At 37.5% G+C, this 27,963-nt stretch overlaps 11 protein-coding genes, 13 long non-coding RNA genes and 1 other non-coding gene across 25 annotated transcripts, besides 1 other annotated feature; 13 read left to right on the forward strand and 12 right to left on the reverse strand.

Moving 5' to 3' along the window:
- Positions 1-76: 76 nt before the first annotated feature.
- On the forward strand, positions 77-313 carry SPOM_SPNCRNA.7517. The gene has a single exon (NR_196853.1). It is a non-coding gene; the product is annotated as a non-coding RNA (long non-coding RNA).
- Positions 314-328: 15 nt separating this feature from the next.
- On the forward strand, positions 329-3,219 carry hel2 (ubiquitin-protein ligase E3). The gene is made up of 3 exons (NM_001023337.3): positions 329-464; positions 510-707; positions 766-3,219. Exons 1-3 carry the CDS (start codon positions 368-370, stop codon positions 2,667-2,669), a joined length of 2,199 nt encoding a protein of 732 aa, NP_588346.2. The 5' UTR covers positions 329-367; the 3' UTR covers positions 2,670-3,219.
- A 34-nt stretch (positions 3,220-3,253) lies between these two features.
- On the reverse strand, positions 3,254-5,847 carry SPOM_SPNCRNA.1234. Its single transcript, NR_150097.1, has one exon. It is a non-coding gene; the product is annotated as a non-coding RNA (long non-coding RNA).
- On the forward strand, positions 3,488-3,700 carry SPOM_SPNCRNA.7518. Its single transcript, NR_196854.1, has one exon. It is a non-coding gene; the product is annotated as a non-coding RNA (long non-coding RNA).
- nmt1 (4-amino-5-hydroxymethyl-2-methylpyrimidine phosphate synthase Nmt1) lies at positions 4,170-5,419 on the forward strand. Its single transcript, NM_001023338.3, has one exon. It carries the CDS (start codon positions 4,240-4,242, stop codon positions 5,278-5,280), a length of 1,041 nt encoding a protein of 346 aa, NP_588347.1. The 5' UTR covers positions 4,170-4,239; the 3' UTR covers positions 5,281-5,419.
- SPOM_SPNCRNA.1235 lies at positions 5,542-9,870 on the forward strand. Its single transcript, NR_150098.1, has one exon. It is a non-coding gene; the product is annotated as a non-coding RNA (long non-coding RNA).
- Positions 6,349-9,011, reverse strand: gut2 (glycerol-3-phosphate dehydrogenase Gut2). Its single transcript, NM_001023339.3, has one exon. The coding sequence runs from the start codon at positions 8,389-8,391 to the stop codon at positions 6,442-6,444; it is 1,950 nt and encodes a 649-aa protein (NP_588348.1). The 5' UTR covers positions 8,392-9,011; the 3' UTR covers positions 6,349-6,441.
- Positions 9,871-10,393: 523 nt separating the features above from the next.
- SPOM_SPCTRNAHIS.04 lies at positions 10,394-10,465 on the forward strand. The gene has a single exon. It is a non-coding gene; the product is annotated as a tRNA-His (tRNA).
- Positions 10,466-10,714: 249 nt separating this feature from the next.
- set11 (ribosomal protein lysine methyltransferase Set11) lies at positions 10,715-11,949 on the reverse strand (the record flags this gene model as incomplete). Its single annotated transcript, NM_001023340.1, has 2 exons — positions 10,715-11,728; positions 11,818-11,949. The coding sequence occupies 2 exons, from the start codon at positions 11,947-11,949 to the stop codon at positions 10,715-10,717; spliced, it is 1,146 nt and encodes a 381-aa protein (NP_588349.1).
- SPOM_SPNCRNA.7519 lies at positions 11,467-11,709 on the forward strand. The gene has a single exon (NR_196855.1). It is a non-coding gene; the product is annotated as a non-coding RNA (long non-coding RNA).
- On the forward strand, positions 11,819-12,971 carry SPOM_SPNCRNA.7520. The gene has a single exon (NR_196856.1). It is a non-coding gene; the product is annotated as a non-coding RNA (long non-coding RNA).
- Positions 11,970-12,536, reverse strand: spc19 (DASH complex subunit Spc19; the record flags this gene model as incomplete). Its single annotated transcript, NM_001355937.2, has 3 exons — positions 12,501-12,536; positions 12,418-12,460; positions 11,970-12,368 (listed from the first exon to the last, which is right to left on the reverse strand). Exons 1-3 carry the CDS (start codon positions 12,515-12,517, stop codon positions 11,970-11,972), a joined length of 459 nt encoding a protein of 152 aa, NP_001343012.1. The 5' UTR covers positions 12,518-12,536.
- Positions 12,972-13,177: 206 nt separating the features above from the next.
- On the reverse strand, positions 13,178-13,629 carry rpl3702 (60S ribosomal protein eL37). The gene is made up of 2 exons (NM_001023341.3): positions 13,374-13,629; positions 13,178-13,313 (listed from the first exon to the last, which is right to left on the reverse strand). Exons 1-2 carry the CDS (start codon positions 13,606-13,608, stop codon positions 13,273-13,275), a joined length of 276 nt encoding a protein of 91 aa, NP_588350.1. The 5' UTR covers positions 13,609-13,629; the 3' UTR covers positions 13,178-13,272.
- An 896-nt stretch (positions 13,630-14,525) lies between these two features.
- Positions 14,526-18,375, forward strand: tea1 (cell end marker Tea1). The gene has a single exon (NM_001023342.3). The coding sequence runs from the start codon at positions 14,773-14,775 to the stop codon at positions 18,214-18,216; it is 3,444 nt and encodes a 1,147-aa protein (NP_588351.1). The 5' UTR covers positions 14,526-14,772; the 3' UTR covers positions 18,217-18,375.
- On the reverse strand, positions 15,307-18,249 carry SPOM_SPNCRNA.7521. The gene has a single exon (NR_196857.1). It is a non-coding gene; the product is annotated as a non-coding RNA (long non-coding RNA).
- Positions 18,376-18,385: 10 nt separating the features above from the next.
- On the reverse strand, positions 18,386-20,290 carry drs1 (aspartate--tRNA (Asp) ligase Drs1). The gene is made up of 2 exons (NM_001023343.3): positions 20,191-20,290; positions 18,386-20,132 (listed from the first exon to the last, which is right to left on the reverse strand). The coding sequence occupies exons 1-2, from the start codon at positions 20,265-20,267 to the stop codon at positions 18,467-18,469; spliced, it is 1,743 nt and encodes a 580-aa protein (NP_588352.1). The 5' UTR covers positions 20,268-20,290; the 3' UTR covers positions 18,386-18,466.
- SPOM_SPNCRNA.7522 lies at positions 19,162-20,844 on the forward strand. The gene has a single exon (NR_196858.1). It is a non-coding gene; the product is annotated as a non-coding RNA (long non-coding RNA).
- SPOM_SPNCRNA.7523 lies at positions 20,620-20,862 on the reverse strand. The gene has a single exon (NR_196859.1). It is a non-coding gene; the product is annotated as a non-coding RNA (long non-coding RNA).
- A 187-nt stretch (positions 20,863-21,049) lies between these two features.
- On the forward strand, positions 21,050-22,870 carry dfr1 (dihydrofolate reductase/ lysophospholipase fusion protein Dfr1). The gene is made up of 2 exons (NM_001023344.3): positions 21,050-21,257; positions 21,460-22,870. The coding sequence occupies exons 1-2, from the start codon at positions 21,224-21,226 to the stop codon at positions 22,809-22,811; spliced, it is 1,386 nt and encodes a 461-aa protein (NP_588353.1). The 5' UTR covers positions 21,050-21,223; the 3' UTR covers positions 22,812-22,870.
- SPOM_SPNCRNA.7524 lies at positions 21,169-21,534 on the reverse strand. The gene has a single exon (NR_196860.1). It is a non-coding gene; the product is annotated as a non-coding RNA (long non-coding RNA).
- A 34-nt stretch (positions 22,871-22,904) lies between the features above and the next one.
- On the reverse strand, positions 22,905-23,988 carry uro1 (uricase; the record flags this gene model as incomplete). Its single annotated transcript, NM_001023345.3, has 1 exon — positions 22,905-23,988. One exon carries the CDS (start codon positions 23,986-23,988, stop codon positions 23,098-23,100), a length of 891 nt encoding a protein of 296 aa, NP_588354.1. The 3' UTR covers positions 22,905-23,097.
- A 611-nt stretch (positions 23,989-24,599) lies between these two features.
- Positions 24,600-25,384, forward strand: SPOM_SPNCRNA.7525. Its single transcript, NR_196861.1, has one exon. It is a non-coding gene; the product is annotated as a non-coding RNA (long non-coding RNA).
- SPOM_SPNCRNA.7526 lies at positions 24,839-25,350 on the reverse strand. Its single transcript, NR_196862.1, has one exon. It is a non-coding gene; the product is annotated as a non-coding RNA (long non-coding RNA).
- A 333-nt stretch (positions 25,385-25,717) lies between the features above and the next one.
- SPOM_SPNCRNA.1236 lies at positions 25,718-26,332 on the forward strand. Its single transcript, NR_150099.1, has one exon. It is a non-coding gene; the product is annotated as a non-coding RNA (long non-coding RNA).
- On the reverse strand, positions 26,222-27,691 carry eaf1 (RNA polymerase II transcription elongation factor Eaf1). The gene is made up of 4 exons (NM_001355938.2): positions 27,584-27,691; positions 27,390-27,481; positions 27,138-27,224; positions 26,222-27,013 (listed from the first exon to the last, which is right to left on the reverse strand). Exons 1-4 carry the CDS (start codon positions 27,666-27,668, stop codon positions 26,522-26,524), a joined length of 756 nt encoding a protein of 251 aa, NP_001343024.1. The 5' UTR covers positions 27,669-27,691; the 3' UTR covers positions 26,222-26,521.
- Positions 27,692-27,781: 90 nt separating this feature from the next.
- Positions 27,782-27,963: part of an LONG TERMINAL REPEAT that runs on past the window's edge.

Below are 27,963 nucleotides of genomic sequence, written 5' to 3' on the forward strand. Positions count from 1 at the left end.
ACATACATACACGACTTCTTGTTTAAGCACAAAGTAAAAAGATTATGGCGAAAAAGTTAGGGGAATATTTTTTTCAAAACAAATTAGTAAATTATATAAGCCCTTTATAAGAGATTGCTATTTACTTCCGCTGTACATTCAATGCTATATACGTTTCTAACAAAATATTCGATGCACGTTTCAAAAATCAATTCAGAAGCTTAAAAACTTTCCAATAATGTTGAAATTATAAATATATTCTTAGTTTGCGATATTCCAGCTAATTCAGAGGTCTCCAGCTAAACTGTTTTTTTTAGCATACAGCAGCTCGCTTTACGAAATTTTATTTACCCAGCGCCATACACGCAATCTTCTATAAACAATCAAAATGTCGCCTTCGGGCCCCAATTTAAATAATAAGGAGCACAACAGAGCATCGGAAAAAAAGAATTCTAGGACTCATAATAAAAAAACTAATAGGAATCGTACGTAACTTCCTTGTTGACATATTCCTTTTAACACATTTCAAGAAAGTAAAGAGAAACCGGTAAGCTCTAGGTCGGTAGAAACTCCAAAAAATGCAGTTTGCTTAGAGCCGGTTGGCACAGATCCTGTCAGTAATGTCGCTACTGTTGATGCTTCCAAAGAAGAACAGGATGAGGATGAGCAAATTTGCTTCATTTGTGCTGAAGGTATTACTTACAGCTGCGTCCTTCCTTGCAATCATCGTATGTCTTGTATCATGTTTTAAAAATGTTACAACTATGTTTAATCTAACTTAATTAGGAATGTGTCATGTTTGTGCTTTGAGATTGCGAGCGCTATACAAAACGAAGGAATGTACGTTTTGTAAAACCGAATGGGATACGGTTCTCATTACTAAAGATCATGAAATCGATATTCATGATGTCGATTTAGCAAAACTTCCTTTCCAAGATGAGAAACTTGGAATTGTGTATTCTGACGAGCATGCTCAAGAAGAATCCAACCTCTTGCTTCAATTCAACTGTCCAGAAGACGCTTGCGATATCACATGCAAAGGCTGGTTTGATTTAAAGCTGCATGCGAAGGTCAAACACCATAAGTTTTTCTGTGATCTTTGTGTTAAGAACAAAAAGGTTTTTACCCATGAACACACGCTATTTTCCAAGAAAGGATTGACAAAGCACAATGAAGTTGGAGATCAGGGATCCGATTTAGAGATTACTGGATTCAAGGGTCACCCGAAGTGTGAGTTTTGTAATACCCATTTTTATGATGATGATGAGTTGTTTAAGCATTGCCGTGAAAAACATGAACGATGTTACATCTGTGACCAAGTTGCAGGAAGGCCGACGCATCAGTACTTTAAAAATTATGATTCGTTAGAGCGCCACTTTGAAAAAGATCATTATATTTGTCGTGAAAGGGAGTGTTTGGAACGTAAATTTGTTGTTTTTGGAACTGAAATAGATTTGAAAGCGCATCAGTTGGATGAGCATCCCCACAACTTTACTCAACGCGAACTTCGAGAAGCACGAAGAATTATTCCTCAATTTAGTTACGACCCACCCGGCGCGTCCGGCAGGAACCGTCGTGAACGAACTTCTTCCACACCATCCGAACAATCTACTTCAGTGAATGAGACTGCCAACTCACTCTCTAACCTACACCTTTCCCGTGGAGAGATTGCTCACTTACGACAAGAAGAATATGTTCGCGAGCAACAAGCTCGCCATCGTGATTTTGGTTTCACGTTATCAAATCCGGCGCCTACATCTGCCCGCCCAGCGACATCTACTAGAACCATCAGCAGAGGAAAAACTAGAACGTTAAGAAACGAAGATTTCCCCTCTTTAGCCGAGGTTGCTAATCAAAATAGCTCTTCCGCACCCTCAGTACCTGTCTCCGCGCCTCGTCTGTCTGGTAAGTCTGCTTCAAGAAATCATGTTCCATCTCCACCCAAGGGCACTAAATCCCCGATGGCCTCTTCCGAGCAAGCACAACACCAACAAGTAATTGATCGGATGCAAAAATTGACGAATTACGATGATCACAAAATTAATGACTTTAAATTTGCTGTTTCTTCCTTCCGTGGTAATGTTATGCCCGCTCGTGAAGCTGTTGCTCGCATTACAAAATTAGTTGCAAAGCCTCATGAGCAATTGTCGGGCGTGTTCAACCAAATAGCAAATCTTCTAGAAAATAAAGAGAAGTCAAGGGAATTGTTGGAAGCTTGGCAGGAATGGAAAATACTGAATGCGAAAGATGATACTCGTATAGGTACTACTAACTCTAATCTTTTGCGCTTGAAGAGATCAAATAGGACTGCTGCTCAAACAGCTAGTGTTTGGAATCGTATTGAGCGTGCAGCAGCTCACGATGGGCCTTCTTTGTCTGCTCCATCATCTTCTATAAACCTAGCAAATATTACCTCAAGGCCAACGAACAGCTCAGCTGCAAATACTCCTTCTTGGGGTGTGCGCAAAGCACGTGCATCTGCGTTAAATGCAAGATCTGAAGAAGATTTTCCCGCACTTCCTCCTTCTACCTCGAAGAGAATTTCTGTTCAACTCGGAAAAAAGCAGGCTCGTCCCGTTGATTCATGGGGGTCTACACCAAATACTTCTTCCAATCGTAATAGTAATACGATGGGTGTTTCAAAGAAAAAAAACGGAAAAAAGCAAACTGTTTTGTTTCACATTGGTTGATTTTGGTTTATTGTATATAATAATTTTATTGATGGATGGGCATTTCGTTAATATATAATAATTTTGGGATGTACTCATTTATAATCTAGCACTTTATACCTTTTACCTGACTGTTGGGTTGTTTATCTGACCTCATAAAAGAAAGTGTCGTTTTGGAAAAATTAGCATTACATTGAGGGTCCTCCGCTAATGCTCCTGCGAAAAATGATTTTAATTTTGGATGTTTTTTCAGAAATAAAATGAAAATTAGCTTGATATAATATCAACCGGCAGCGAGTAATAGATTTAAAATAAATTTGATTAATTAAAAAAATTTGTTGTTTTAAGCAAGCCATTTTGCTAAAATCAAAGGTAATGGAAGAGTATTTCCGAAAAATCTCAACACATGTGAATGATCAGAAAATTATCGCCATAAAAGACAGAATAAGTCATCAGCGGTTGTTTCATTTCCTATATTTTTTTTTTATTTTTTTATTTTTTAATAAGGGAAAATTTAACGTCTAAGGATACAGAAGATTGTTAGCACATTAAAGTAATAAAGGCTTAAGTAGTAAGTGCCTTAGCATGTTATTGTATTTCAAAGGACATAATCTAAAATAATAACAATATCATTTCTCACAAGTTATTCAATTTTCTTTTTTTTTTCTAATAATATCAAGAATGTATTATTTGTTTGACATAAGTCAACTAATTTATTTAATATGCTGGATTAATCTTGCAGACATGTAAATTAACAAGTTTTAGTCAAATAACGTTGAAGTTTCAATGAACTCAAATAATTTCTCTTTTTTTTTATATAACCATATGTCTAATCTGATTTATATTTTCCGCAGGGATCAACTGAAGTTATGACATTTGGATTGGATCACTTATAACCTTGGTCGCCAAATAATACAAAAATCAGCGTTATAAAACAAAGAAGGTTTTTGTTAAGAAATTAATCCTCTTTCTTGATAAGAAAGTTGAACCGAAATTGCAGATACTGATATATGAAAATAATACCCACAATTTTGGGAATAGCGCAAGCCTCAATTTAAACAATAGGTGAGGACACATGATAATGACCTCAATGATTGTTAGAAGAAAAGAGCCTCATTACAAAATCGAAAAATGAATGGTTGGGTACAAGTTTCCAAAACATGGTAAAGTGGACTTTGCGTATGAGACGTAAATAGAAAAAAACACTTGTTATATGTTTTCTAGAATTATTGTTGTCTCTTTATGGTTGGATGATGCAAAATAGTAATTTCGGTTAGTTGCTGTAAAACACCACGAGACAAATAGATATGGATATTTATTAAATCAGGAAAAACGTAACTCTCGGCTACTGGATGGTTCAGTCACCCAACGATTACTGGGGAGAGAAAACAGGGCAAAAGCAAAGCTTAAAGGAATCCGATTGTCATTCGGCAATGTGCAGCGAAACTAAAAACCGGATAATGGACCTGTTAATCGAAACATTGAAGATATATAAAGGAAGAGGAATCCTGGCATATCATCAATTGAATAAGTTGAATTAATTATTTCAATCTCATTCTCACTTTCTGACTTATAGTCGCTTTGTTAAATCATGTCTACTAACAAGATCACTTTCCTCACAAACTGGGAGGCCACTCCTTACCATTTGCCCATCTTTCTTGCTCAAACTCGCGGATACTATGAGCGTGAAGGGATTGAGGTTGCTATTCTCGAGCCTACCAACCCTTCCGACGTTACAGCATTGATTGGTTCTGGTAAGGTTGACATGGGATTAAAGGCCATGATCCATACTTTAGCTGCTAAGGCTCGCGGATACCCTGTCACCAGTTTTGGATCTTTGTTAAATGAGCCTTTCACTGGCTTAATTACTTTGAAGGGTAATGGCATCAACGACTTCAAGGACATTAAAGGAAAGCGTATTGGCTACGTTGGTGAGTTTGGAAAGATCCAACTCGATGACTTGTGCAGCAAGTTCGGTTTGTCTCCTTCTGATTATACTGCTATTCGCTGTGGTATGAACATTGCCCCTGCCATCATCAATGGTGAAATCGATGGCGGCATTGGCATTGAATGCATGCAACAAGTCGAGCTTGAGCGCTGGTGCGTCTCCCAAGGCCGCCCAAGGTCTGATGTCCAAATGTTGCGTATTGATCGATTAGCCAACTTAGGTTGCTGCTGTTTCTGTACCATTTTGTATATTGCACATGATGAATTCATTGCTAAACATCCCGACAAGATCAAGGCCTTCTTACGTGCTATCCATTCTGCTACTTTGGATATGCTTAAAGATCCTGTCCAAACCTACAAGGAGTACATTCACTTCAAGCGTGAAATGGGATCCGAACTTCATCGGGAACAATTTGAACGTTGCTTTGCATATTTCTCACATGACATCTCTAACGTCCCCAGAGATTGGAACAAGGTTACCAATTATTCCAAGCGTTTGGGCATCATCCCCCAAGATTTTGAGCCCAACTGTACTAACGGTTACTTGACCTGGGAACTTGACCCCGATGAGAAGGATCCCATGGGCAAACAAGAAGCCATTGCCGAGATCCAAGATGAAATTAAGCAAAAGGGAGGTGTCTTCAGCGGCAACTCACTTCGTTATGTCGAGCCTGCCAACCTTTAAAAGGAATGTCTCCCTTGCCAGTACTGCTAGGGTTTTTCTTTCAAACTATGGAAGCCCATTCAAGCTGCATATTACGATTTTGTTTTTCGCTTTTAGAAAGTGGTTTAGATGAGATAATAGAAAAATTCTTGATCTCCGACAACGAGTACTTTTATTTTTTTTGCTAATCACTTTACTCAATATTAGCTCGAAATCGTAGAAACGTAGACGGGTGCGGGATACCGAGTGGTGTAGTTAAGAATTTTTATAAACCACGTGGCCCAAAAATATGAACCCAAAACGTTTATACATGAGTATACTTTAAGAAGGCTATACCCCTTCGTGTTAGATGTAGTTTTAGCTACCCAACCCGAGTCTATGAGCTTGACTTCAGATGTAGAAGGCATTAAATCGTTTTGAATATTAATTAAAAAACGATGAAAATTAAATATTTAAAAGCAATCATACGCTGAAAATTTAGTGCTGTGGCTAATCCTTCAACATGGAAATGCCATAAAAGTGACTTTGACAAAAAAAAAAGTATATACAGGTAGTAAACTCATCTACTTCATTGACTTTGTTTACAGCATGTGGAAGGAGGAATATTTATTGCTAAATCGTAGTTTAACATTCAATAAGTAATACTATTGAAATTCGACAAGATTGGCCGCATGGATGAAAAAGAGGCATTTTGCTTTGGGAGAATTAGTTCAAATTAGAACTGAAAAAAAAAACTTTACGAGGCAAAAATGTCGGATTGAGATCGTAAAAGTTCGCTCGTCGTCTTTTGCTTTGTGATTGTTTTCATGGATACATCTTGCTGGATATTTAAATTTTAGTACTATGTATAAGATATTCTATAAATGTTTTATCACCCAAACCTGTTAGCGCCTTCTTAATTCTATTCAATCTGGCTTTTGCTCTGAGACTACTTCTTGGACTTTCACTACTTGTTAGTTATACGGAATTTGTGTAATTAGAAGTGAAATAATCCTTTCTATTAGTAATGCAAACAAAAATCAATTGGAAAGCAAATTTACACATACTTGCTGTATCGCCTTCGACTATCTTTTCATTGCATACCATGATTTTAGACGTTTATACTTAAGCAATTAAAAGGTTTTGATTCAATCATAAACATAATTATCCTTGATAAAAAAAGAATTATACACATTGTTCTCTTTATTTGACTTCGAACTGTTTAACATCGAAACGGTCAGATGATACACCCATTCCTCCAATGTAATCCCTGGCTTCTTGGGCAAGCTTGTCAGTTGTCGCATCATCCCAACCAAATTCTTCTTTCATGACATGTGTAACACCAGCAACGGCTTGAAGAGCTTGTCTAGCATCCAAAAATGCCAAACGGGTCCTACGGGCTAAGAAATCGGTGGGTGTTCTAGTGTATTCGTACTTTATCGAATACTTTAATTCTGCAACAGTAAACGGTTCATCAAAGGATGCATAGGAAACGCTTTTATCACTCGAGGCATCAGAAGATGGAGCGAATACTTCCTTGTCAGCCAACGTAACAGGCAGCTTGTTGAAATCGGTTTTCGAATATAACTCCAAAATTAATGGGGCCCGAGATCCATAGTTGTGGGACAGATGCTTTGCGAGTCTTAAGGGAATATGATATTCATGAATCAATCTGGCAGAATAATTCTTATAATAGTTTTCACCACCCACCAAAATGAGTTTTTTAGTTTGACAGGGCTTCAATGCCTTTCCGAAGTCGTGGTCCTTGATTAGTTCATTAACAGTCTCCTCCGCCATTTCACGGTATGTCGTCCATTTTCCACCCGAGATTGTAAGTAATCCGGTATCAGACTTGAAAATGAAGTGAGAACGAACTAGACCCTGCGTCTCTCCAGTAGTGGGATCGGTGCCAGGAGGGACCGTGGATGGGTCACGAACCAAAGGTCGGATACCGCACCATGCAGACAAGACATCCTCTCGATCAACAGGGAACACAAGGTATTTTTGTAGCTCCTTCAATATCAACTGGATATCGTCTTCAGATGGTGTGGGATTAGTGGGAACACTACTCAAAGGCTTATCTGTGGTACCGGCTATAACTTTACCCTGCCATGGTAAGAAGAACATGACACGATTATCTGAAGTTGAAGGGTCGAGAATTCCTATATTGGGAGGACAGTAGTATTCGGGCAAGACGACATGAACGCCGGCAGAAGGGACAACCATTCTAGGAAACTGGGCAGTCTTGGGTGGCTCACCTTGGGGATCAGCATCCATTTCTAAGATTTTGTCAGAAAAGGGACCGGTAGCATTGACAACAGAAGTGGCTTTAATTTGATATTCTTTACCGGTTTCACGGTCGATGGCAAGTACACCTTCAAGTTTGTTGTCTTTTGATTTTAATAGTTTTTTAACCTCCATATAATTCAAAACGGTTGCACCATTGTCAATTGCAGTAACTGCTAGCGTGGTGTTCATGCGAGTGTCATTAAAGGAGCCATCATGGTAGACGCATGAAGCCTTGAGATTAGAATCGTCGAGCATGGGAGCAATGGCCACAGTTGTCTCTTTTGAGAAAATGGTAGAAGCTCTCAAGTTCTTAGAACCAGCAACCCAGTCGTAAATTTTACAACCAACAAAGAAATATGGAACCTGCCACCATTTGTATACAGGGATCATGATGGGCAACACTGTGCACAAATGTGGGGCCGTTCTCAACATATTTGCACGCTCATTTAAAGCCTCGATAACCAAATCTAATTGAGCCTTAGACAATTGGAATACAGCTTTCTCTAGATAACGCACACCACCATGAGCCATTTTAGTCGACTTTGATGAAGTCTCACTGGCAAAATCAGTTTTTTCTAACAAACAAACATTAAGTCCTCTGGTGCTGGCATCGACAGCAACACCTGTACCGGTAGCACCTCCACCGATAATGAGGACATCGAATTTTGATATATCTTCGACGTTTTTTAAAAGCGTTTCACGAGATGGCGGAGGGGCTAACGATTTGGTAAACGGGGTAAATTGGGGATTGAAGTGAGAAGGAGCGGGTCTTTTAATGAAATCAGAGTAGAAAACGGCGCCTCCAACTAGACCCGAAGCAGCCAAAGCGGCCTGAACAGATCGGCGTTTGAAGATTGAAAACATCTGGTCGATGGCTAGATTAAGGGAGAAAAATAAAACGTGAAATGATAAATGAGAGAAATAGAAATATTGGTAAAGAAGAAAGAAAACGGCAAAAATATTACTAGAAAGGAGAATGAGAGAAGGGAGAGGGGAAATAAATCTGTATTATGCGAATGTTTTAGTTTTTTATTTCCCTTATATGTGAGTACTATAGTGCAGCACGGCTTATGTATGTAGAAGGAATTGTATATAAAAGGGAAGGGAGATGGATGATTTTATGAGAAAAGGAAGAAACAGGGAGTAGTTTGCTTATTTGTCAATTGTTTTTGTGTTTTTTTTTATCTTTTAAACGACCCGCTTTGAAGTTACAGCAACAATTTTAGAGCTATTTTTTCATAAAGGGGTTTTTCTTTATATGGCGCTTTGTCGATCAACTCAGCAAGCAAGGCGGAAGAAGAATACAAAACAAACCTAAACAAAGTAAAATTGAACAAATATATTTTCAGTAAAACCACTAGCAAAATCAAATTCCCTTAACGAAATGAATTTATCAGGCAGATCAATCAAATCGCTACCAGAGCTTTATGGGGAAATTTAAACAAGATGCAAGATGCAGCCCATGCGAAGAAGGATATCGCAGCGACCTACTTCTATGCAAAGACGCAAATATATAGAAAAAAAAAACTTTCAAAGACATGTCAACAGTGACGTTGGGTTTGTTTCTACTGCAAGTCTTGAACAAACGAAGCTTCAATAACGAAGCAATGCCATCACGGAACCCCACACTTACCCCTACACAATACCCGAGTCATGACGCGGCCTGGAAAGGTACTTTGGAGAATGTATTTTAGCTTGAAAAAAACGTTTTTCAATGCTTCTCCTTGTGTTTCATGGACGCTGGAAAAAGGCGATCCACGAAAAAAATTTTTCATTTAAGAATTTACCTTCGTTTAAGCTATAAACCAGGAACTGTGGGGCCAGATGCATGGTGCTAACCGAGTGACATCATACGGCTACTTGAGGCAGGTTTCAATGATGTGCCGATGCGTGAAAATTTGTGGGGATGGGAAGAAGCGTTTCGAGTGACATTTTAGCAAGTTATTATGAGATTTAAGAGTGTAATAGATCTCTATAACACATGCAAAATGCAAATGATTTTCCTGAGTCGCCCTGTAACGTGTTGAAGGGTTATCTTTCATTTGTTGCGCAACGATCTTCCTTGTTTGGGTATTCACCTACAGTAAAAATTTTACCTGATTAAAATATAGAGATAACTCTTCTGAAAACTTTGTGATTTCTTTCCCTCTTTTTCTTTCTTTTCATTAAAAAACAGACAAATTTGTTTGAGAAACCTACATCCATAATCGATTTCCTTATATATCGATATTAATATTGTTATACCTGTTTTATAGTAATACAAAGATAGTGCTACATAGGTAAAGTATATTATACATACTAAATTCATTTATTCAGTCGTATTATACTAATACAATTTTTTCGAGCATTTTAGGATTCTTCAATTAAAGGATAAATTAATAAGAATTTTTTTTATTTTTTGAATAAATAAAGAAGGGAGGATCAGGAAAGCTTGAATTTACGAATCAAACATTTATTTTTTTAAAACAGACATTATTTATACTAAAATTCAATGTGCCTCTACAGAAACAATGTAAAAAAAAAGATAAAAAAAAAATTAAATAAAAATGAAAATGAGTAAACCAAACATAAATAAATAAATAACATACTTTAGAAAGTAATAACAATCTATCGCAATCACATGTTTCAAAAACTGTAGATGTAGGGCAATCAGCCTTGACGATCTTTATGTTTTTCCATTCATTATGCTTTTAAATCTTAGGAAATCAAGAAACCTAAAAACCGTTATATTAGTGAAAGCTGTTATATTAGGGATTATAAATACCTAACGTACAATTGACCTTTACAAATTTTGTTCCACAGATTCTAAGGAATCTATTATTTAAAAGTACTATATATATACCTAATGAGACTGTTGTCTCAACTAGCTCACATGGTCCAGTGGTTAAGACTCATCGTTGTGGCCGATGCGACCCAGGTTCGATTCCTGGTGTGGGCAGTTTTTGTTATTTTTGTATTTTTTGCTGCTGATTTATTTACCATAGAAATGTAGTGCTAATTGAAATCAAATTTAAAATGTATTATGCTTTTTAGAAATTTCTGCTTGGTTGCTCATACACAATAATTATACAACCTTTTATTTACATCTCTTCAATGGCATAGTTCGCTTTCCAATATTTTTACTATCTTCATATGAGTTTTTTTTTTACTATACTTTTATTTTTCTTCTGATACTCATTTTCGTCGTTCACTCAAAAGAATGTTCCATTAAATACTGACAACACATTATACGATCTTTCCATAGTTGCTCTGCGCAAATGAAAACATAAGACCCATCAGATATACCCTTTACCTTTTCTTTGCATTCTTCAGCCTCACATAAAAGCTCTTGCAAAACTTTCTTTAAATAATCTTCCACATCCTGACGATCCCTTGAACCATCGCTAAACCCGTTGATGTACTGTAAAACACGCCGAGTTTGATCATAACTAGCATCGTTTAACTTTTCCGAAGGACTTACTAATAGAGTACGCACTCCTACCAACGTTCGAAAGGAAGCTCCGTGCAATGAGCATGTATAATCATTCCAATAGCCGTGGTCTTGTAAAAATGATTGTTGCCATTTATCAAACTCAATAAAACGATCCAATTGAATAGAAATATTAGGGTTGTTAGATAAACAAAAACCGTATTCAGTAAATAGTTTATCGTTTCCGTGTGGCCCATAGCAAAGGAATATTTGCTCACCTTTATCTATTCTTCGAGTCGATTTGATAGTGATTGTACCACGTGTATTAATTAAAGCTGTTTGAGCTTCAGGAGAATGGTTAAAATATTCAAAAATAGGTGCTAATGTCAAATGATCTTCTGTATTCTTGCTACCTGTATCGTAGTATAGGCACCTTGTATTTACACATAGCCATCCCCATTGAAATGTCGGCTGGTCCACGCTTACAAATTTTTTCACTTGTTCGTAATCAAACGCCATTACATTTTTTCTTTCTAGGAGCGAATTTCGAACTTCATCAGGAAGAATAGACCATAAAGGATGATCAGAAGTCAACGTTACCGGATGAAAGGAAAATCCTTGTGGTAATGCTTTAGTGTAATAAGGAGATATTTCCAAATTCGAATGAACGTCTTCACTTATTAACCAAGACAAAAACTGAAACGAAGTCAATTTATCGCGAAAGGAGTACCGACTGCAAGTTCGTTTATTGATTAGTATATTTGGTGGTAACTTTAACAAAACGGTATTTTCCTAATATAGTTAATACTACCAGCACAGCTTTTAACTGACCCTTCAAGTTTCGTTGAAGAGTTATAGTCATCAATTTTAAATAAACGTACATTTATATCATTGTTAGCAAGCACGCAACTTCCTGCATCTGGAATAACAGAAAATTCTAATGAAGGATGTACAAATGCTCCTTTAGATTTCACCCATGAAACCTCTGACTCTATATTTTGTTTATTACTCATCTGGAAATAGACCCAACAACTTAATGACCTCGTTTTTGTTGTAGTTGAAGCGTGTATCGTTCTAGAGTATACACCAATTTTTGACGCTTCGCAATAATTGCTTTCAATTGTTCTGAACTCTCCGTGGTTACTGAAAAGGCGCTGGTGGCAGGTCGATTTTTTAGCATATCCAACCGAGCTTCCTGAAGCTCGTATTTTGTTTTAAGCGAATCCTCTTGTCTCTGTAAGCTTGAAATAGAGTCTTCCAATCGTTGAAATGCCTTTGACAAAATGGGTTTCACTATTTCTTCGAATTTAGCTTGGCGTGCGCTGAGTTCGTCTTCAGAAATAAGATTAAAATGTCTTTGAACCTTTAAAATATGCTTAATCCGGGGAAAGTCGTGAATTCCCGACTCTAGTGTATCGATGCTTGATGAAAGCTACCATCACGTTAACAACGACAAAATTTGTGCGTCCTCAGCTACTTACTGTTCCAATACTAATTTGTAAAGAATCAACGCATTGCTGCAATCTAATAATCATTAGTAACAGATAATGGTAACATTGTTTACCCATCCAAATACGACATATGTATCGTTTGGGTAGTTGGTAAATAAAGCACCAACTCGTGCTGAAGTACAACCAAATTGATGCAACGTTAGCTAATATTGATTTATTGTATTTATAAATTTATGAAGAAAAAAAGCACAAGTATGAAGTTTTTTTTTGCTATCTCATTGATTTGCTTGGTTCTGTTATTATGCGATATTCAGCATTGAAGGAAATGAATACCAAAAGGGGTAAAAAAATATCGTAAAAGAAGATATTATTTTTGAGGTAAATATTCGATCAATAAATTATGCAATTGTTTAATAAGTTTTAAAACAAACACCTGTGTAAACTACACAATCCTTCGGACAAAGTATAATGGTATGGTCAACTTGATTGATGCTTTATTTAATAATAAAATCTAACTACTCTTCTTCAACATTAATGATAGACGACTGTAAACTAAACAAACTCTTTACAAAGCCAAAGGCCGTTTTTCTGAAGGTAAAATTTCGGTTATAACATATATGTTACAAGGTGTAAATATTTCTGTCTAGCAAGAAAATACTTTAAATCGAATTAAATTGATACATTACATGACTTGAAACAACGGAATTATTACTTCTTCGCCGAATTCAAATTGTCATTTCACAGTCGACGAAATACATGACTATGCATGCTACACTTTTTTTCACCAAGTGGCTTCCTAGTAAAAGATATTACTCTAGACTTTCAGCAATACATGAATTTCACGCGAGTTTTAAGGACATAATATAAGCTTTTTTATTGAAACATCTAAGCAGAGGCAGCAACAGCGGCAGCAGGCTTTCCAGAACCTAAATAAAATTTTGTTAGCAAAAGATTAGACCAGCAAAAACCGGGATGAATTCACTTACGGAAACCATTTTTGAAGCTACGATGAACCTTCTTCAAATAGCTCATACGGCCAGTACCAGTGGTTCTTCTTCTCTTGGCCTTAGCACCCCAGTTGTAGCTACGGGTCTTAGCGGCGGGATAACCACAGCAAGCACAGGTGCTCTTTTGAATGTGGAAAGAGCGTTTTCCACAACGACGGCAAATGGTATGAGACTTGTTATGTCTCATACCGAATGATTGAGTACCCTTAGTCATATTTGCTAGTTTGTTGCTGGCAAAATATTTGTCATTCTTCAATGTTTCTTTTCGACCAAAAAAACAGTCACATTTCTCAGGGTAGGGCAAATTTTTAGTGCATTTAGCCAGCCTAAAGAAAACAGTTAAATATGTATAAGGAACTCTAAGAACTAATAAATGAATGCTACGCCGAAGGGCTTGCTATAAACGCGTAAGGAACACATATGTAAACAAATACAGAAATTTCAAAAAAAATAAAAAAGTACCCTTAAACAATTAATTTAAACATGAAAATGATAAAGTTATAACTAAAACTTCAAACATGAAACCGATATTGTTTATGTTGGATGCTTGAACGAATGAAACCTTTTTAAGCTTAAACCGCCAATGCAGAGACCACAGGTGAGAAAACCAGGTCTTCTGTTCTTTGTATGTTTAGTATTTCATTCGAAAATTTAGAATTGTGAATTTATAACTTTAAATTCCACTCCAAATGAATTAACGTTGTATTTAAAACCACCTAACAAGTCCCATGTCAAAGGTTACGATCGGCATTCAAAATGATGCGTGTTGATGTTGACTCTCCCACTTTGCAGTCAGAAGTTCGATGTCTACCATGTTCTTTTCACAACCACATATAGGCTGTCACATCAACATATTTATCAGCCTCGTTTTTCAAAACCAACCTCATTGCAGCTGAACAGACGTCGGTGGCTGCACCGTCGCTGCGTTATCTCACAATGAACGGCTGCTACTATTCAAACTTTAACCCTTGGGGTAGAGAAACTGCCGTTGAATGAACTGGAATAGGAGCGCGGATCCCTTTTTTATGCCTTCTTTGGTTAAGTTGTTTTAAGAAAGTAGAGCAAGCGCCGAAATTAAAATCATTCGTTTCGAAAATTCATGTTGGCTGGCGTTGTCACTCATGCAGCTCCAGCACGCTAACCGCTGGTTAAGTCATTCCGCTCAACTTTTGTTAGAACAGTGATTTCTTTCCTTTTTTTCTATTGTTTTTACTTTTATTCTTTTTTACTTCTTCTATTCAGGCCTATTTCGGAGTGAGAGTGGTACGCTGAATCCGATTTTTATATCCATCCAGTATTCCACCCAAAAAATTAACTCATAGGCCCTTTTACCTGAATATCCAAGGTTTTTTACAACCAATTTCTCTTTAAAGGAGTAATGTCTTTTTTATTTAAAAGGAATAAAGGATCTGCGCATAAACCGACCAAACCAAATTTTTCAAAAACTTCAACCACCCCTTCTACATCACAATTGAAACATTCTCATGAATCCAATGTAAAAATGTCAACCTCTACAGTTACCGAGCATAGGAAAAAACCAACTGGTAGTGGTTCCCACATTACCGCTTCTCCATGGTCGAAGCTTACAGTACGCGGAAGTTCAAATGTTCTCCCTCGATACTCCCACGCCTCTCATCTTTATGCTGAAGGTGGTCAAGAAATTTATATCTTTGGAGGTGTTGCTTCTGATTCTCAACCAAAAAATGATTTATGGGTATTAAACCTTGCTACTAGTCAATTCACTAGCTTGCGTTCCCTTGGCGAAACACCTTCTCCACGACTTGGTCATGCTTCCATTCTTATTGGAAACGCCTTTATTGTTTTTGGTGGACTCACGAACCATGACGTTGCGGATCGCCAGGATAATTCGCTTTACCTATTGAACACTTCCTCTCTTGTATGGCAGAAAGCCAACGCTTCGGGCGCCCGACCTAGTGGGCGTTACGGTCATACTATCAGTTGTCTTGGATCAAAGATTTGCCTATTTGGTGGCAGACTCTTGGACTATTACTTTAATGATCTTGTTTGTTTTGATTTAAACAATTTGAATACTTCTGATTCCAGATGGGAACTTGCCTCTGTCGTCAATGACCCTCCACCAGCTCGTGCTGGACACGTAGCATTTACTTTTTCCGATAAACTATACATTTTTGGTGGTACTGATGGTGCTAATTTCTTCAATGATCTTTGGTGCTACCATCCTAAACAGAGCGCTTGGTCTAAAGTTGAAACTTTTGGGGTTGCACCTAATCCTCGAGCCGGTCACGCAGCTTCTGTTGTGGAAGGCATTCTTTATGTTTTTGGAGGAAGAGCTTCCGATGGTACTTTCCTTAATGATTTGTACGCTTTTAGACTATCGTCAAAGCATTGGTATAAGTTATCAGACCTTCCGTTCACTCCCTCACCTAGATCCTCACATACTTTGTCGTGTAGTGGATTAACTTTAGTATTAATTGGGGGGAAACAAGGGAAAGGTGCTAGTGATTCAAACGTATACATGCTTGATACATCGCGTTTTCGATTAGGTTCGGTACCAACCACCTCTGGTAGGCAAAGGAATACTTCTTTTTTCTCAAACTCTACTGGTAACACAAATCCCAGTGCCTTTAACGGTCTTTTGACTTCATCCCGTATCCCATCTTATAATGGGTCGAAAGTTCGTTCTACTAGTCATCCCTCTAGGCAGCAATATATAGGCTCATCGAATTCAAGATTTAATACTAGGCATCAGACCATTTCTACACCAGTATCCGGTCGAGCAAGCAATGATCTGCCTTCACCTGTTGTGCCAACTCGGTCAAATTCGTCTTCCATCTTACAACCTAGTTATAACTTGAATTCACACTCAAGTGATCGTCGTAATACGAATGATGATGATCAAAGTTCTTTGAATAGCCAACAACTTTCCAATCAAGCAAAAGCACAAGGTGAAGTCTCTCCTACCTTATCCTTTGTTCCTTCATCACACTCAATGGAACAAGGGAACGGTTCCGTCGCGTCTGCTAACAATGCACAATCAGAAGCGGCCACTAGATCTATCAACTCTATATCCGAGGTGTCAGAAGTGCGTTTTCCAGAACAATCGAGTGTTAAAACTGTTGATGAACGAAAAAGTCTTGATGGCCGGATTACTTCTGTCACTCTAGAAACACTTGTTGAAAAATATTCAGAACTTTCAAAGCAACAAATCGTTGAATGGTTTAAGAGTAAACTTTATGAGATTCTTCGAGATTCCGCTTCTAAAATAGATTCGTTAACAGAAAAATTAAAAGTTGCAAACGCCGAAAAAAATGCGGCACTATGTGAAGCTGCTTTGGAGAAAGTTCCTTTAGCAAAGCACAATAAGTTGTCAGATGGTACATTTTCCACTCCTGATAAAGAAAATGTTCAATCAACTAACGATGCTCATATCATGCAAGAAAATTTCAGTTTGCATAAAGCGCTTGAGGTCATGCGTGAGACTTCTTCAGATTTAGACAAGCAATTAAAAGATGCTACTGCATCCCAAAAAGAGTTAATAGTTCAAACCAGTTCTTTCCAAAAGGAATTAGTGGAAGAACGAGAACGGCACAATGCTATATCGAAAAGGTTGCAAGAAATCGAGTCATTGTATCGTGATAGAGAGCTTTTAGTCACGAACCTTGAAGACCAACTTGTTGACCAAACGGTAACCATTAACAAGTTTGCTTTTGAAAGAGACCAATTCCGGGAACGGTCAATGGGTTTTGAAAATACCATAAAGGATCTAACCCGTAAAATGGAAGCTACTGATATGTTAAATGTTTCATTACATGAGTCTTTGAGGTCAGTACAAACGGAGAACTCAGAACTGGTTACCGAAATGGCTTTGCTTAAGGCAGAACTTGTTAAAAAGCAGGCTATAATAGATGCAAACGCTAATATCTACGACAAGTTAACTGCTGATCACACCAATTATGAAACCGTGTCAGCGGATATAAACCAAAATTTAAAGGAGACCCTCGACAAGTTGTTGAATGGCTCTTCAGACTTTAAAAACAATGAAATTGAGCTTTTACATGATCAGATTCGCATAACCAATGCAAAGCTTGAGAAACGGGAGAAATTAATCAACGCCAGCAAATATATTGAAGATACTTTACGATCGGAAATTCAAGAAGCTGCGGAGAAGGTCTCAAATTTGGAATTTTCAAACTTTAATCTCAAAGAAGAAAACAGCAACATGCAGTTGCAATTAATGAAGGCTCTTGAACAGAGAAATACGGGTGCTAAACAATTAGTAAATTTACGAATGCAACTTAGTACAGCCACGTCTGAACTAGACATGCTCAAACTCAAACTTCGAACTACTGCTTTAGCGTTGGAAGAGTCACCCGATGATTATTCCGATATATTGTCTATTTTACGGGCCGATATGAGTCCGTTCCATGATTTACACAAGCAATGTGGTGTTTTAATTGACACCCTAAATGGCGTCAAACGTGGTTTTGGCATTTTCGAAAAGAAATTTACGGACTACCATAAATTTTTAGAGAATATATCAGACAAGCTCAAGAGCGAGGAAGACACTTCTTTGGAGACGCCCATTCATGAAAACCAGAGTATACAATCCGACCAAATCAAGGAAGTTGGTGAAGTCCTTAGCGCAATTAAATCGTTATCCGACTCTGTTATGTTGTTAAAAAATCAAATTGACGACCTTGCAAAAGAAAAACTGCCTCTTTCGTCTTCTGATGATGAAAAAGTGAATATCAAAGAGAAGACGGATTTCATGAAGTTATTGGTTAAAAGCGGCCTCTCAAATCCTCCAGCTAAAGAACCAGTCCATGACAACGAAAATTAACTCTTTGGAACTATTTTGAAAGCATCTCCTTTACTAGTTGAAAGGACTGTACATAGTGTAAATATTCGACGATGACATCTATAAATAAATTACATTTTAAACTGGTAGCCCTCAATCTCTATGCTATTTAATAGTTACTTAATAAACGAACATACCAAATTAACATTTAATATATGTCACAGTGTATTGTTTGAAGGACTAATTACTTTTTTAATAGATTATTATTTTTTTTTTAAAAAAAAAGGAAAAACTAAGGAAGCAAACGCTTTGGATCACGAGGGAATGAGCTGGCAAGACGAATATTCGGGAGATTGAGATAAAACATAACTACACGTTCCAAACCAATGCCACCACCAGCATGAGGAGGACATCCAATAGCGAATGCATCAATGTATTGTTGAAGGCCAACATCGGGTGATACACCGAGAGCTTTCATGCGTTCAACTAACAACTCGGGATCATGAATACGTTGAGCACCGGACATGATTTCTTGACCCTTCATGAAGAAATCGTAACTGTTAGAATATCTAGGATCTTCAGGATCAGGCATAGTGTAGAAAGGACGGACGCTACTGGGGTATTTATCAATAACGTAGAAGTCGGTATGATACTTCTCACGAACTATTTGACCCAAAGCACGTTCCTCCGGTGTGCTAAAATCATCAAATTCGGGATCCTCGCAGTAATGAAATTCTTCGTCTTCAGGAACCTTTTGTCCTGGAACTAATTGTTTACGATAGCCAGCTTCCTTCAAAAGCTTAACAGCGTCCTTGAAATGGAAGCGAATGCGATCAGCGTCAGGCAAAATGAAGTCTTCGGAGGGATATTGCTGACGAACGACAGCAACCTGTTTGGCATATTTCTCACGGATAGTTTTGAAAATGTACAAAAATAACTTCTCTATGAATTCCATGACTTCATGATAGTGCTCGTTGAAAGCCATCTCCAAATCAAGACCAGTAAATTCGGTCATATGACGGTAAGTGTTGGAGTCTTCGGCACGAAACACAGGTCCAATTTCAAAAACACGCTCACGATCAGCAGCAATAAGCATTTGCTTGTAAAGCTGGGGGGATTGGGACAAAAATCCATCTGTTTTAAAGTATTGAATTTTAAAAACATTTGAGCCACCTTCACTAGAAGCTCCACTCATCTTGGGCGTATGAATCTCGTTAAAGCTATTAGATAACAAAAATTCACGGAAAGCTTGGCAAATACCGGCTTGAATGTCAAAAATGGCTTGGTTGGTAGGAGTACGAAGATCAAGTACACGATTGTCCAAACGTGTATCAAGATTGACACGAACAAATTTGGAATCTCCCTCAGCAGCATTTTCTTCAGATTCTCTGATTTGCTCTTCAGAACGGCCAGCATCTTCAACAAGAAAAGGAAGGTTCTTTTTAATGGGAGAAATGACATAGATAGAGCTAATGTGAATTTCAGCATCCTGAACAGTAGCACTCTTGATGATTTCGGGACTCTTCTTGACGATACCTTCGACAAGAACGATCGATTCCAAACTGATACTGCCACACCACTTCACCATTTGCTTGCTAATAGTATCCTTGTTGACGACAGCCAAGGCTTGAATAGTGTCGTATTTCTGTCTCAAAGAAAAGAAGCACATCTTGTTACCCTGTAAACGAGAAGTGTAAACTCTAGCTCTGAGCAAAACAGTTTGCCCATCGTTTTTAGCAGAAATGTCGGAAATTTGAGTATATGTACGACCAGGCCTAGCAGTAGATCTGTTTAAAGGTAAATCACCGTATTTTCCAGCAGAGTAGTCAATTTCGTTGGCTTCACGCTTCTTCTTCTCCTCGGCCTCACGAGCCTCTCTTTCTTTTCTCTTTTGTTCCTTCTCACGTTCTTTTTCAAGTTTCTTCAAAGCCTTTTTGGAAAGAGGTTTTCCATCCTCACTACAAATGTGATGGTTAGTGATAATTTTTAATGATAGCATTCTGCACTAGCACATACCCAAGAATAACCTCTTTTGGCTTTTCGTTCTTAGCCTCTAAAGAAAGATTTTCTACCTGTTTTTCCATCTCAGACATCCTGAGTAAAATTGGCGAACGGTATGTTTTGATAAATTAGCGCAGCTCAATCTATATGCGCGAGAAATCAAAACTACTGATGCTGAGTTGTAACGCTGCATACCTTATTGATGGTATAATGCAATACAATGATTGCTAAAGTAATTTTTTTACGATACGGTTTTTTAGAATATCAAGAGCCTTCAATATCATTATGTGGTTAAGGAAAATGAGCAATAGTACGTTATAAGTTGAGCTTACTCAAATGATTAGAATGGCATTTTCCAAGCCTTCGTGAGTCAAAGAAGATTCCCTTTTTTACAATACTCGTATTGAGCTAAAAACTTAGAATCTCTGTGTAAATAATAATTCAAAAAATCTTTTTCATTACTTTCAAATACCGTGTTTCACTGAGTAGAACAGTCGTGACTACGATGTTTATATGGTTTCGAGAAGTCAGTATCAGCCTTCTAATGATTCGACAAAGAAAGGTCAATGGGTATGCAAATTTTTAAATTTATACCTTTTCATATGTACTCGGAGACAGACCACCGACGCTAATTCAGAATTTCCGACGTTTTTAAGCTCATTTGTAGTTAAAAATATATGTTAAAGAAAAATTTAAAGAGTTTCATATTAAGTAAAAAAATCCTTTTTTTATTAACTTAAAATGATAGTCTCTTTAAAATCAATCTCAAAATTACTGTTTACCCAACTTAATCCTTATTGGTTGTAGCTTGTCGGGTATTGCTAAGCTAAAACATGAAAATTTTTAACTTCGCTTAACCTTTGCACTACTTAACAAGAACCATCTTGTTAAACCTTTTGTGATTTCCTGATACGCCTTGTATATATCACTGACAAGGATTTTTTAGTATTCAAAGTATTATTTTATTCTGCTTTGATTTCCTGGTTTGGAATTTCTAATAGGTTTTGAACAATCTTGTCTATTTGCTTTTATACAGTTTTGAATCAATATGTCTAAGCCTTTAAAAGTGCTGTGTCTTCATGGTAAGTGTAGAATGTTTTATATATAGAGGAAAACGACTTCAAATGTTAAATTTGACTTAAAACCCAGAATTGGGCAACTTTGGGTGAGAAGGTGCTAAGGAAGGACAAAAGTCGGTTGTGTCAAACTTCATTAGTCATTGAGTCTGTTTCTCTTCCATCTCTTTTTTTTAAAGAATTGTTTATTAACTCGTGTCCTATGTAGGATGGATTCAATCTGGTCCCGTATTTTCAAAAAAAATGGGATCCGTCCAGAAATACCTGTCTAAGTATGCCGAATTGCATTTTCCAACAGGTCCTGTGGTCGCTGACGAAGAAGCAGACCCCAATGATGAAGAAGAGAAGAAACGCCTTGCTGCGCTTGGTGGTGAACAAAACGGTGGTAAATTTGGGTGGTTTGAAGTGGAGGATTTTAAAAATACATACGGAAGTTGGGATGAAAGTCTTGAATGTATAAATCAATACATGCAAGAAAAAGGTCCCTTTGATGGACTTATCGGATTTTCTCAAGGTGCAGGAATAGGTGCTATGCTGGCTCAAATGCTTCAGCCTGGTCAACCTCCCAACCCTTATGTCCAACATCCTCCTTTTAAATTTGTTGTTTTTGTTGGCGGTTTCCGTGCTGAAAAGCCTGAATTCGATCATTTTTATAACCCCAAGCTTACCACTCCTTCGTTACATATTGCTGGTACTTCTGATACCCTGGTCCCACTTGCTCGCTCCAAACAGTTGGTTGAACGTTGCGAAAATGCACACGTTTTGTTGCATCCGGGACAACATATTGTTCCTCAACAAGCAGTGTATAAGACTGGCATCCGTGATTTCATGTTTTCCGCCCCTACCAAGGAACCCACTAAGCACCCTCGTGATCTTACAATGATTGTCGCGGTTTCTTCGCCAAACCTCGGTATCGGAAAGAAGAACTCCATGCCTTGGCATATTAAACAAGAAATGGCTTACTTTGCCAATGTTACATCTTCTACCGAAAGTAGCGGCCAACTGGAAGAAGGAAAATCCAAGATTATGAACGTTGTAATCATGGGTCGTAGTTGCTACGACAGTTTGCCCAAGAAGAACCGTCCTTTGAAGGATCGTATCAACATTGTTATTACACGCAATTCTAACTACAACTTTGGTTTGACCAAAAAAGAAAAGATGCCCGAGAATCTGTATGCGGCTGATTGTATTGACTCAGCATTGGACCTCGTGGCTGAGAAGTATGGAGCTGATAGCGACATCCAAGTTGGAAAAGTGTTTATCATTGGTGGCTCTTTCCTTTATGGAAGTGCTCTTTACCATCCTTTGACCAAAAACCTTCTTTTCACTCGTATCCACAAAGAATATCCTTGTGATTCTTTCTTTCCCTTTGAACCAGCTGAATCATCTGACTGGGTTAGAAAGGCTCATCCTGAATTGGAAAAGTTTGTTGGTATTCCGGTAGAGGAAGGTCGTCTGAAGGCAGCTTCCTCAAACAAAGAAGAGGTTGAAATAGAATTCGAGCTTTATGGAAAGAACGATGATGTTAATGTAGCTTTAGAAAAGCTTAGTATTTGTTAGACATTGTTTAGTGATTTTTGGTTGTTTTTTTATTTTCAATTTTTTTTTTGTGTTTTTTACTTTTCACTTTTAGCTATACTTGTATTATTGTAATGGTGATTAAAAAAAGGTACATATTATTGAATGATTTATTATTTAAGATACTATGCGGAAATGAAAGATAGAAGATAGGTTAGGCGCATAAAGGAGCAGTTAAAAACAAAAAAAAAACAAAAAAAACTATTGCATATAGATCAAAAAAATAGTTTCAAGTAGAAGAATGTCAATGTTGCTTAACCGGGGTTACTTACTTTCTGGCAACAGTACAAGTAATGTAACCAGATGGATAGGCTTGTGGTTGGTACAAGGAGCAGTTAGAGCCAAGGTTGTCGATGTTGAAAGGAGCAAGGTTGATCTCGAAGTAATGCTTGTTGGGAAGAGCGTAGTAAACTTCGTTGATGGCGGGATAAGTGTTGATGATTGTGTCGGCCATCTTATACATGGTAGCTTGAACACTTTCACTGTCATCCAAAGCAAAAGTCTCAAGGGTGATTTCCTTGACCTTTTCGTAGATGCTGTTAAAGTCAAAGCCGGCAAGCTCTTCGAAAGTATCAAAGTGCTTGAAAGTATAGTTGCAGTCGATGGAAGTGGAAAAGATACGATCGGTGACCTCGGGTAAAGTGGTAAATTCACACTTGTGGAAGTTGGTGAAACCACTGCCAGTACTCTTGAGAACCAAGACATCCTTCAAAGAGCTAACGACATCGAATCCCTTGCCTTCAGAAAAGACAACATGGGTCTTGCGTGTCTCACCGGGGTTGCGAATGAAGGAATGGCTGTGGGGCTTTCCTTGAACCTCCATGCGAGTCCAGGGAGTGATGGTGATATCGAGGGCAGCTCCATGGATGTGCTTGTATTTATCGACAAAGTGCTTGGCAAGTTTAGCGGCGAAAACCTCGGGAACACTGACATCGTTGTTCTTGGCAAACACATAGATGGTATTCTTTTGGGTGTCGGTGGGAACGACGATGGAGTTATCGGCCTTGGTGTAAGATTCTTCTAATTCACCGGTCAAGAGACTTTGAACATCCATTTCGTAGACAGTGTGAGTCTTGGTCTTGGGGCAGATATCCTTCTTCATGAAGCGAACCAAGGTCTTGCCATAGGCGCATTGCTTAACATAGGTGGTTTCAGACATTGTTGATGAGAGTAGAGAAGAGTAAACAAGTGAATGTGTAAACAGTAGTAGTGTTTGTTGTTAAAGAGAGAAATTGTTCTCAATGGGTGATGATTCTAACCAATTCACCTGCCTTTATATACCTTTGTACAACATCCAGATGTGCACTAGCGGGCTCTGAGTGTATAACATTATCAATCGTAAACACTACCCAACTTCACCGTTAGAGAGATAGCGCATCGCTCAGGGGTGCGATTCTTCGGAGTGAGTTTCATCAGTTAAGTAAGCAGGCCGTTTTCAAGAAGTCTGTTGTTCGTACATTTGTGCAGCAGACGCTGTTCGAGAACGGTAGGGAAGCAGCTTTTGAATGGAGAAAGATGGGTCCTAAAGTCTTGAATCACACACTCGCACATACTAATCCACCCACCAACTTTTGCTTGCTCAAAACTAAAACGACATTTAAGGATGCACTTAATAAAACAATAAGGTAGTTTAACGCAGCATCGTAATGTTAAGAAAGATGGACGATGAAAATTGCAAGTGTTCTTCTAAGAGTCATAAAAAAAAAAAAAGGGAAGAAAAAGAAAAATTGCATTAGAATGAAAAGGAAATTTAAAATAAAATATATTTATTTGATTTATTAATACATTTATTTATTTTATGTACGATGAAATAGATGAAAAGGATGGAAAAATGGGATTCCTGTTGAAACGGTCCAAATTTCCAACAATTGTTTATTTCCCATTTCCCCCATACTTTCTCTCTCTCTCTCTCTTTCTCTTTCTCTAAGAATATTATGAAATTTATCGCTTTACTTTATTACATTTTACTGCACTACAAAATAAAATTTTATTCTTGGAATAGAGCGACGTAATCTTTGCGAAACCATTCTTTTAACGCACATTGGTACATTTCTTAAACTCCGATATTCTACTTGCACCCACTCTACCTAAGCTTCTTTGAATTTTCATTGGATCGGTCGCAGCGTAAAGATAGGTAAAGAAGGAAGCTGGTTGGAGATGGTAATAATAATAAATTACATTATTGGATAGGCTGATAGGCTTGTTCCAAATGAGAATGCAACATCCCTTTTCCTTTGTATCCCTTTTGCTTACCAAGAAAGTATCATTGGACCCGTGTAGAATGAGGAAACTAGTCCGTGGAGATGGACCGTTGGGGATTGGAGCGTTGTATCGTAAGCGAGAATAGTGTAGGGTGGGTTCAGCAACGGTGAGGGAGGTAATGTGAGTTGGAGTGAAAGATAAGGAAATGGAAGGTGGTGCGATGGAGGTACGATGTAGGAGTTTAATAAAAAGATGAAGGGTAGTGCGTTGGAATGTGTTGTTAAGATAGACGAGGAGGGAGTGTGTGTGTGAGTGTGGTTGAATTAGAATTCGTATGTGTGTATTTGAATTTGAATTTGACTTTGTATTTGAATTTGAATTTCAATTTCAATTTGCATATTTTCAAGTATATTGCTGATTAATCATTTGTCATGAAAACATCAAAAGAATCAACTCAACTTTTTTTTTTCTCTTGGATGTTTTTCTTGTTTTTTTCTTTTTTGCATCAATGAATTAATTCTTTTCTAAATTTTTTATTTATTCAATTTTTTTATTTATTTTAAATCCTCTTCTCTCTTCTATCCTTGTTTACACTCTCTCAACTACAGACAACATTGTTACCTAATGCCCCCATACACTATATATACACACACACCTCTACCTTCGTTCTTCCTTAAACAACGTATTCATTATATTCCTTGTCCAACATGTTTACCTGGTAAAACACACCGCTAGTTGACACTATCTATACTGACTGATGCTGTTGGATGGTGATTTCTAGTTTAGTTTTTCTAATTACAACAATATATTTTCCTTAGTGGAAATGCTTTGAGTAACTTCTTTTCATTTTCATATATTCAGACTAAATAGGTAAGCTCGTCTTTTGCATGCAGGAAACTGAAACGACAAATGTTGGATTGCAAGGATGCTTAATCATCTGATTTAATGAGCCTGATGGTCTTGACAACCAAAATGCTGTCAACTTTGATTACTGAGCAATTTACAAACGAATGTCAAAACTCTTTTTTTGTCTTTTTCCTGGTTCAGACAATTAGTTTTTCTTAACTCCTTTTACTAATTCTTTTTTTTACTAGTCAAGCTTCTTTTTTTTTTATAGTTTATTTAAAACCCCAACGTTGCTACTCTGGTATTGCCGTGGGTTGAATAAAATTGTCCGTCTCATGAAACGCTAAGACAAGCCATGTTTTTTATAGTCATTATGAATTAATAATAATAAAAAGAAATATAAAAAGATGAAAACATTTTAAAACGATATATGTTTTTCCCTTGGCGTAGACACGTTCGTATATAATTAAAAAAATGACACAGAGTGAAACGAGTTTATTACCGCCGATTCGCTGTCGAGTAGTGATGGAAAAGACTTGTCTTGCTTTACTTTACTCCCTGGAATTTCGTTGCAAGTCGTTCATTAACAGATTTTCTCATTATCGTGTTTGGAAAGTGTATACGAAACACAGCATAAAGCATACTTAATCCTCATCCTCGGAAGCGCTGCTGATACCCTCTGCCTGAGCAGAAGAAGCATAATCCCTCTCTTGCGAAGATAGACCCCTCAAAGAGATTGGTTTGCTGGCCGTTTGGGATACTGTAGAGGGGTCGTCTATGGAATTAAATTCCTGATCAAATCCTAGCTCTAACTCTTTGGCAAAGTCATCCAACTCCATGACCTCCATGTCAGGCTCATCGTTGGTATCGGTGGTGATTGGTCCCTTGCTAGATATGGCAGGATATCGAGTATTGCTCGATGAAGGTTTTATTTTTCCATCCTTTGAAGCTTCCAATTCCTTTTCTTTACGTCTCGTGGAATTAGTCGTGACCGCACTTTGAGAGGTCGATTTGGATTCAGAGATTTGGGAATTATCAGATTGAGTGATGGCATTAGAAGGTACAGTTTTAGAGACTTTTGGATTGCGTAAAGCATTTAATCGAGCAATCTCATCAATATGCTCCAGTGTGAATGTCTAATGCCTAATGTTAGTATCGTAGTAGTGACATGAAAACGATTCCTGTTCTATACATACACATGCACGCATGCATACATAGATTTTAACCTCTTTAAAAATAGTATATGGGACAATAACTTACCTTTGTTTTAGCGTTAAAAATTAGTACACAGTCCACATTCCTGGCTCGTTGGCATGAGCCTTCAAATATATGAGGCCTGTCATCATCCTACCAATGAAGATATACATTAGCATTCGTTGATTCAATAACAGAAGCAAATTGATGTTTCAAAATTTGAGGAACCAAAAAGTAAAAAAATGATTTTTTCAAATTTTTACTCCTCATGGAAGAAAAGGGAAACCAACTTTGCTTAGTCAATTTTATAATACTTACAAAAGTTGAAGGAAGACGTAGACGATAGGCTTCCTGAGCCTTTTCTAAAACACCTCGACGAGAAGGGTCCACACTTTCTGGTATAAAATTGTCTATAAACAAAAAAGAAATAAGTATTCTGCCTGGAGAAAGTATGATGTTCATAGTTTGCAACAGAGATATACACTGTCTCTAAAAATAAATGGGCAACGTACATTTAATAGATAAAAGTCCATTTGAATTCTTTGAGAAGCTGGACCCGGGAATAACTTTGTATGATCCCTTCTGTAATGAATTCATGATTGTTTATAATGGTAAAAGTCAGGCCTGTACGAAATTGGAAATTTCGATATAAATCAAATAAATAACGTAAGGTAAGACAGCTCAAGGTTTCTAATTTTAAACCCCAGAAATGTAAGCTACGCAGTTTGGTATCTGGTTTAAGGATACGTAGAACTGCGGTGAGTTTTCCTTGTGGTCTATTATATTACATTACACAGGTTGTATAAGTAGCAACTGAGAATAGGTATTGTATTAACAGGGTTATAATGTTACCTATCACTAATATAGCTCATAACTGAACTGAGGAACGAGG

Source organism: Schizosaccharomyces pombe (assembly GCF_000002945.2).
Source record: "Schizosaccharomyces pombe strain 972h- genome assembly, chromosome: III".
Lineage (NCBI taxonomy): Eukaryota > Fungi > Ascomycota > Schizosaccharomycetes > Schizosaccharomycetales > Schizosaccharomycetaceae > Schizosaccharomyces > Schizosaccharomyces pombe.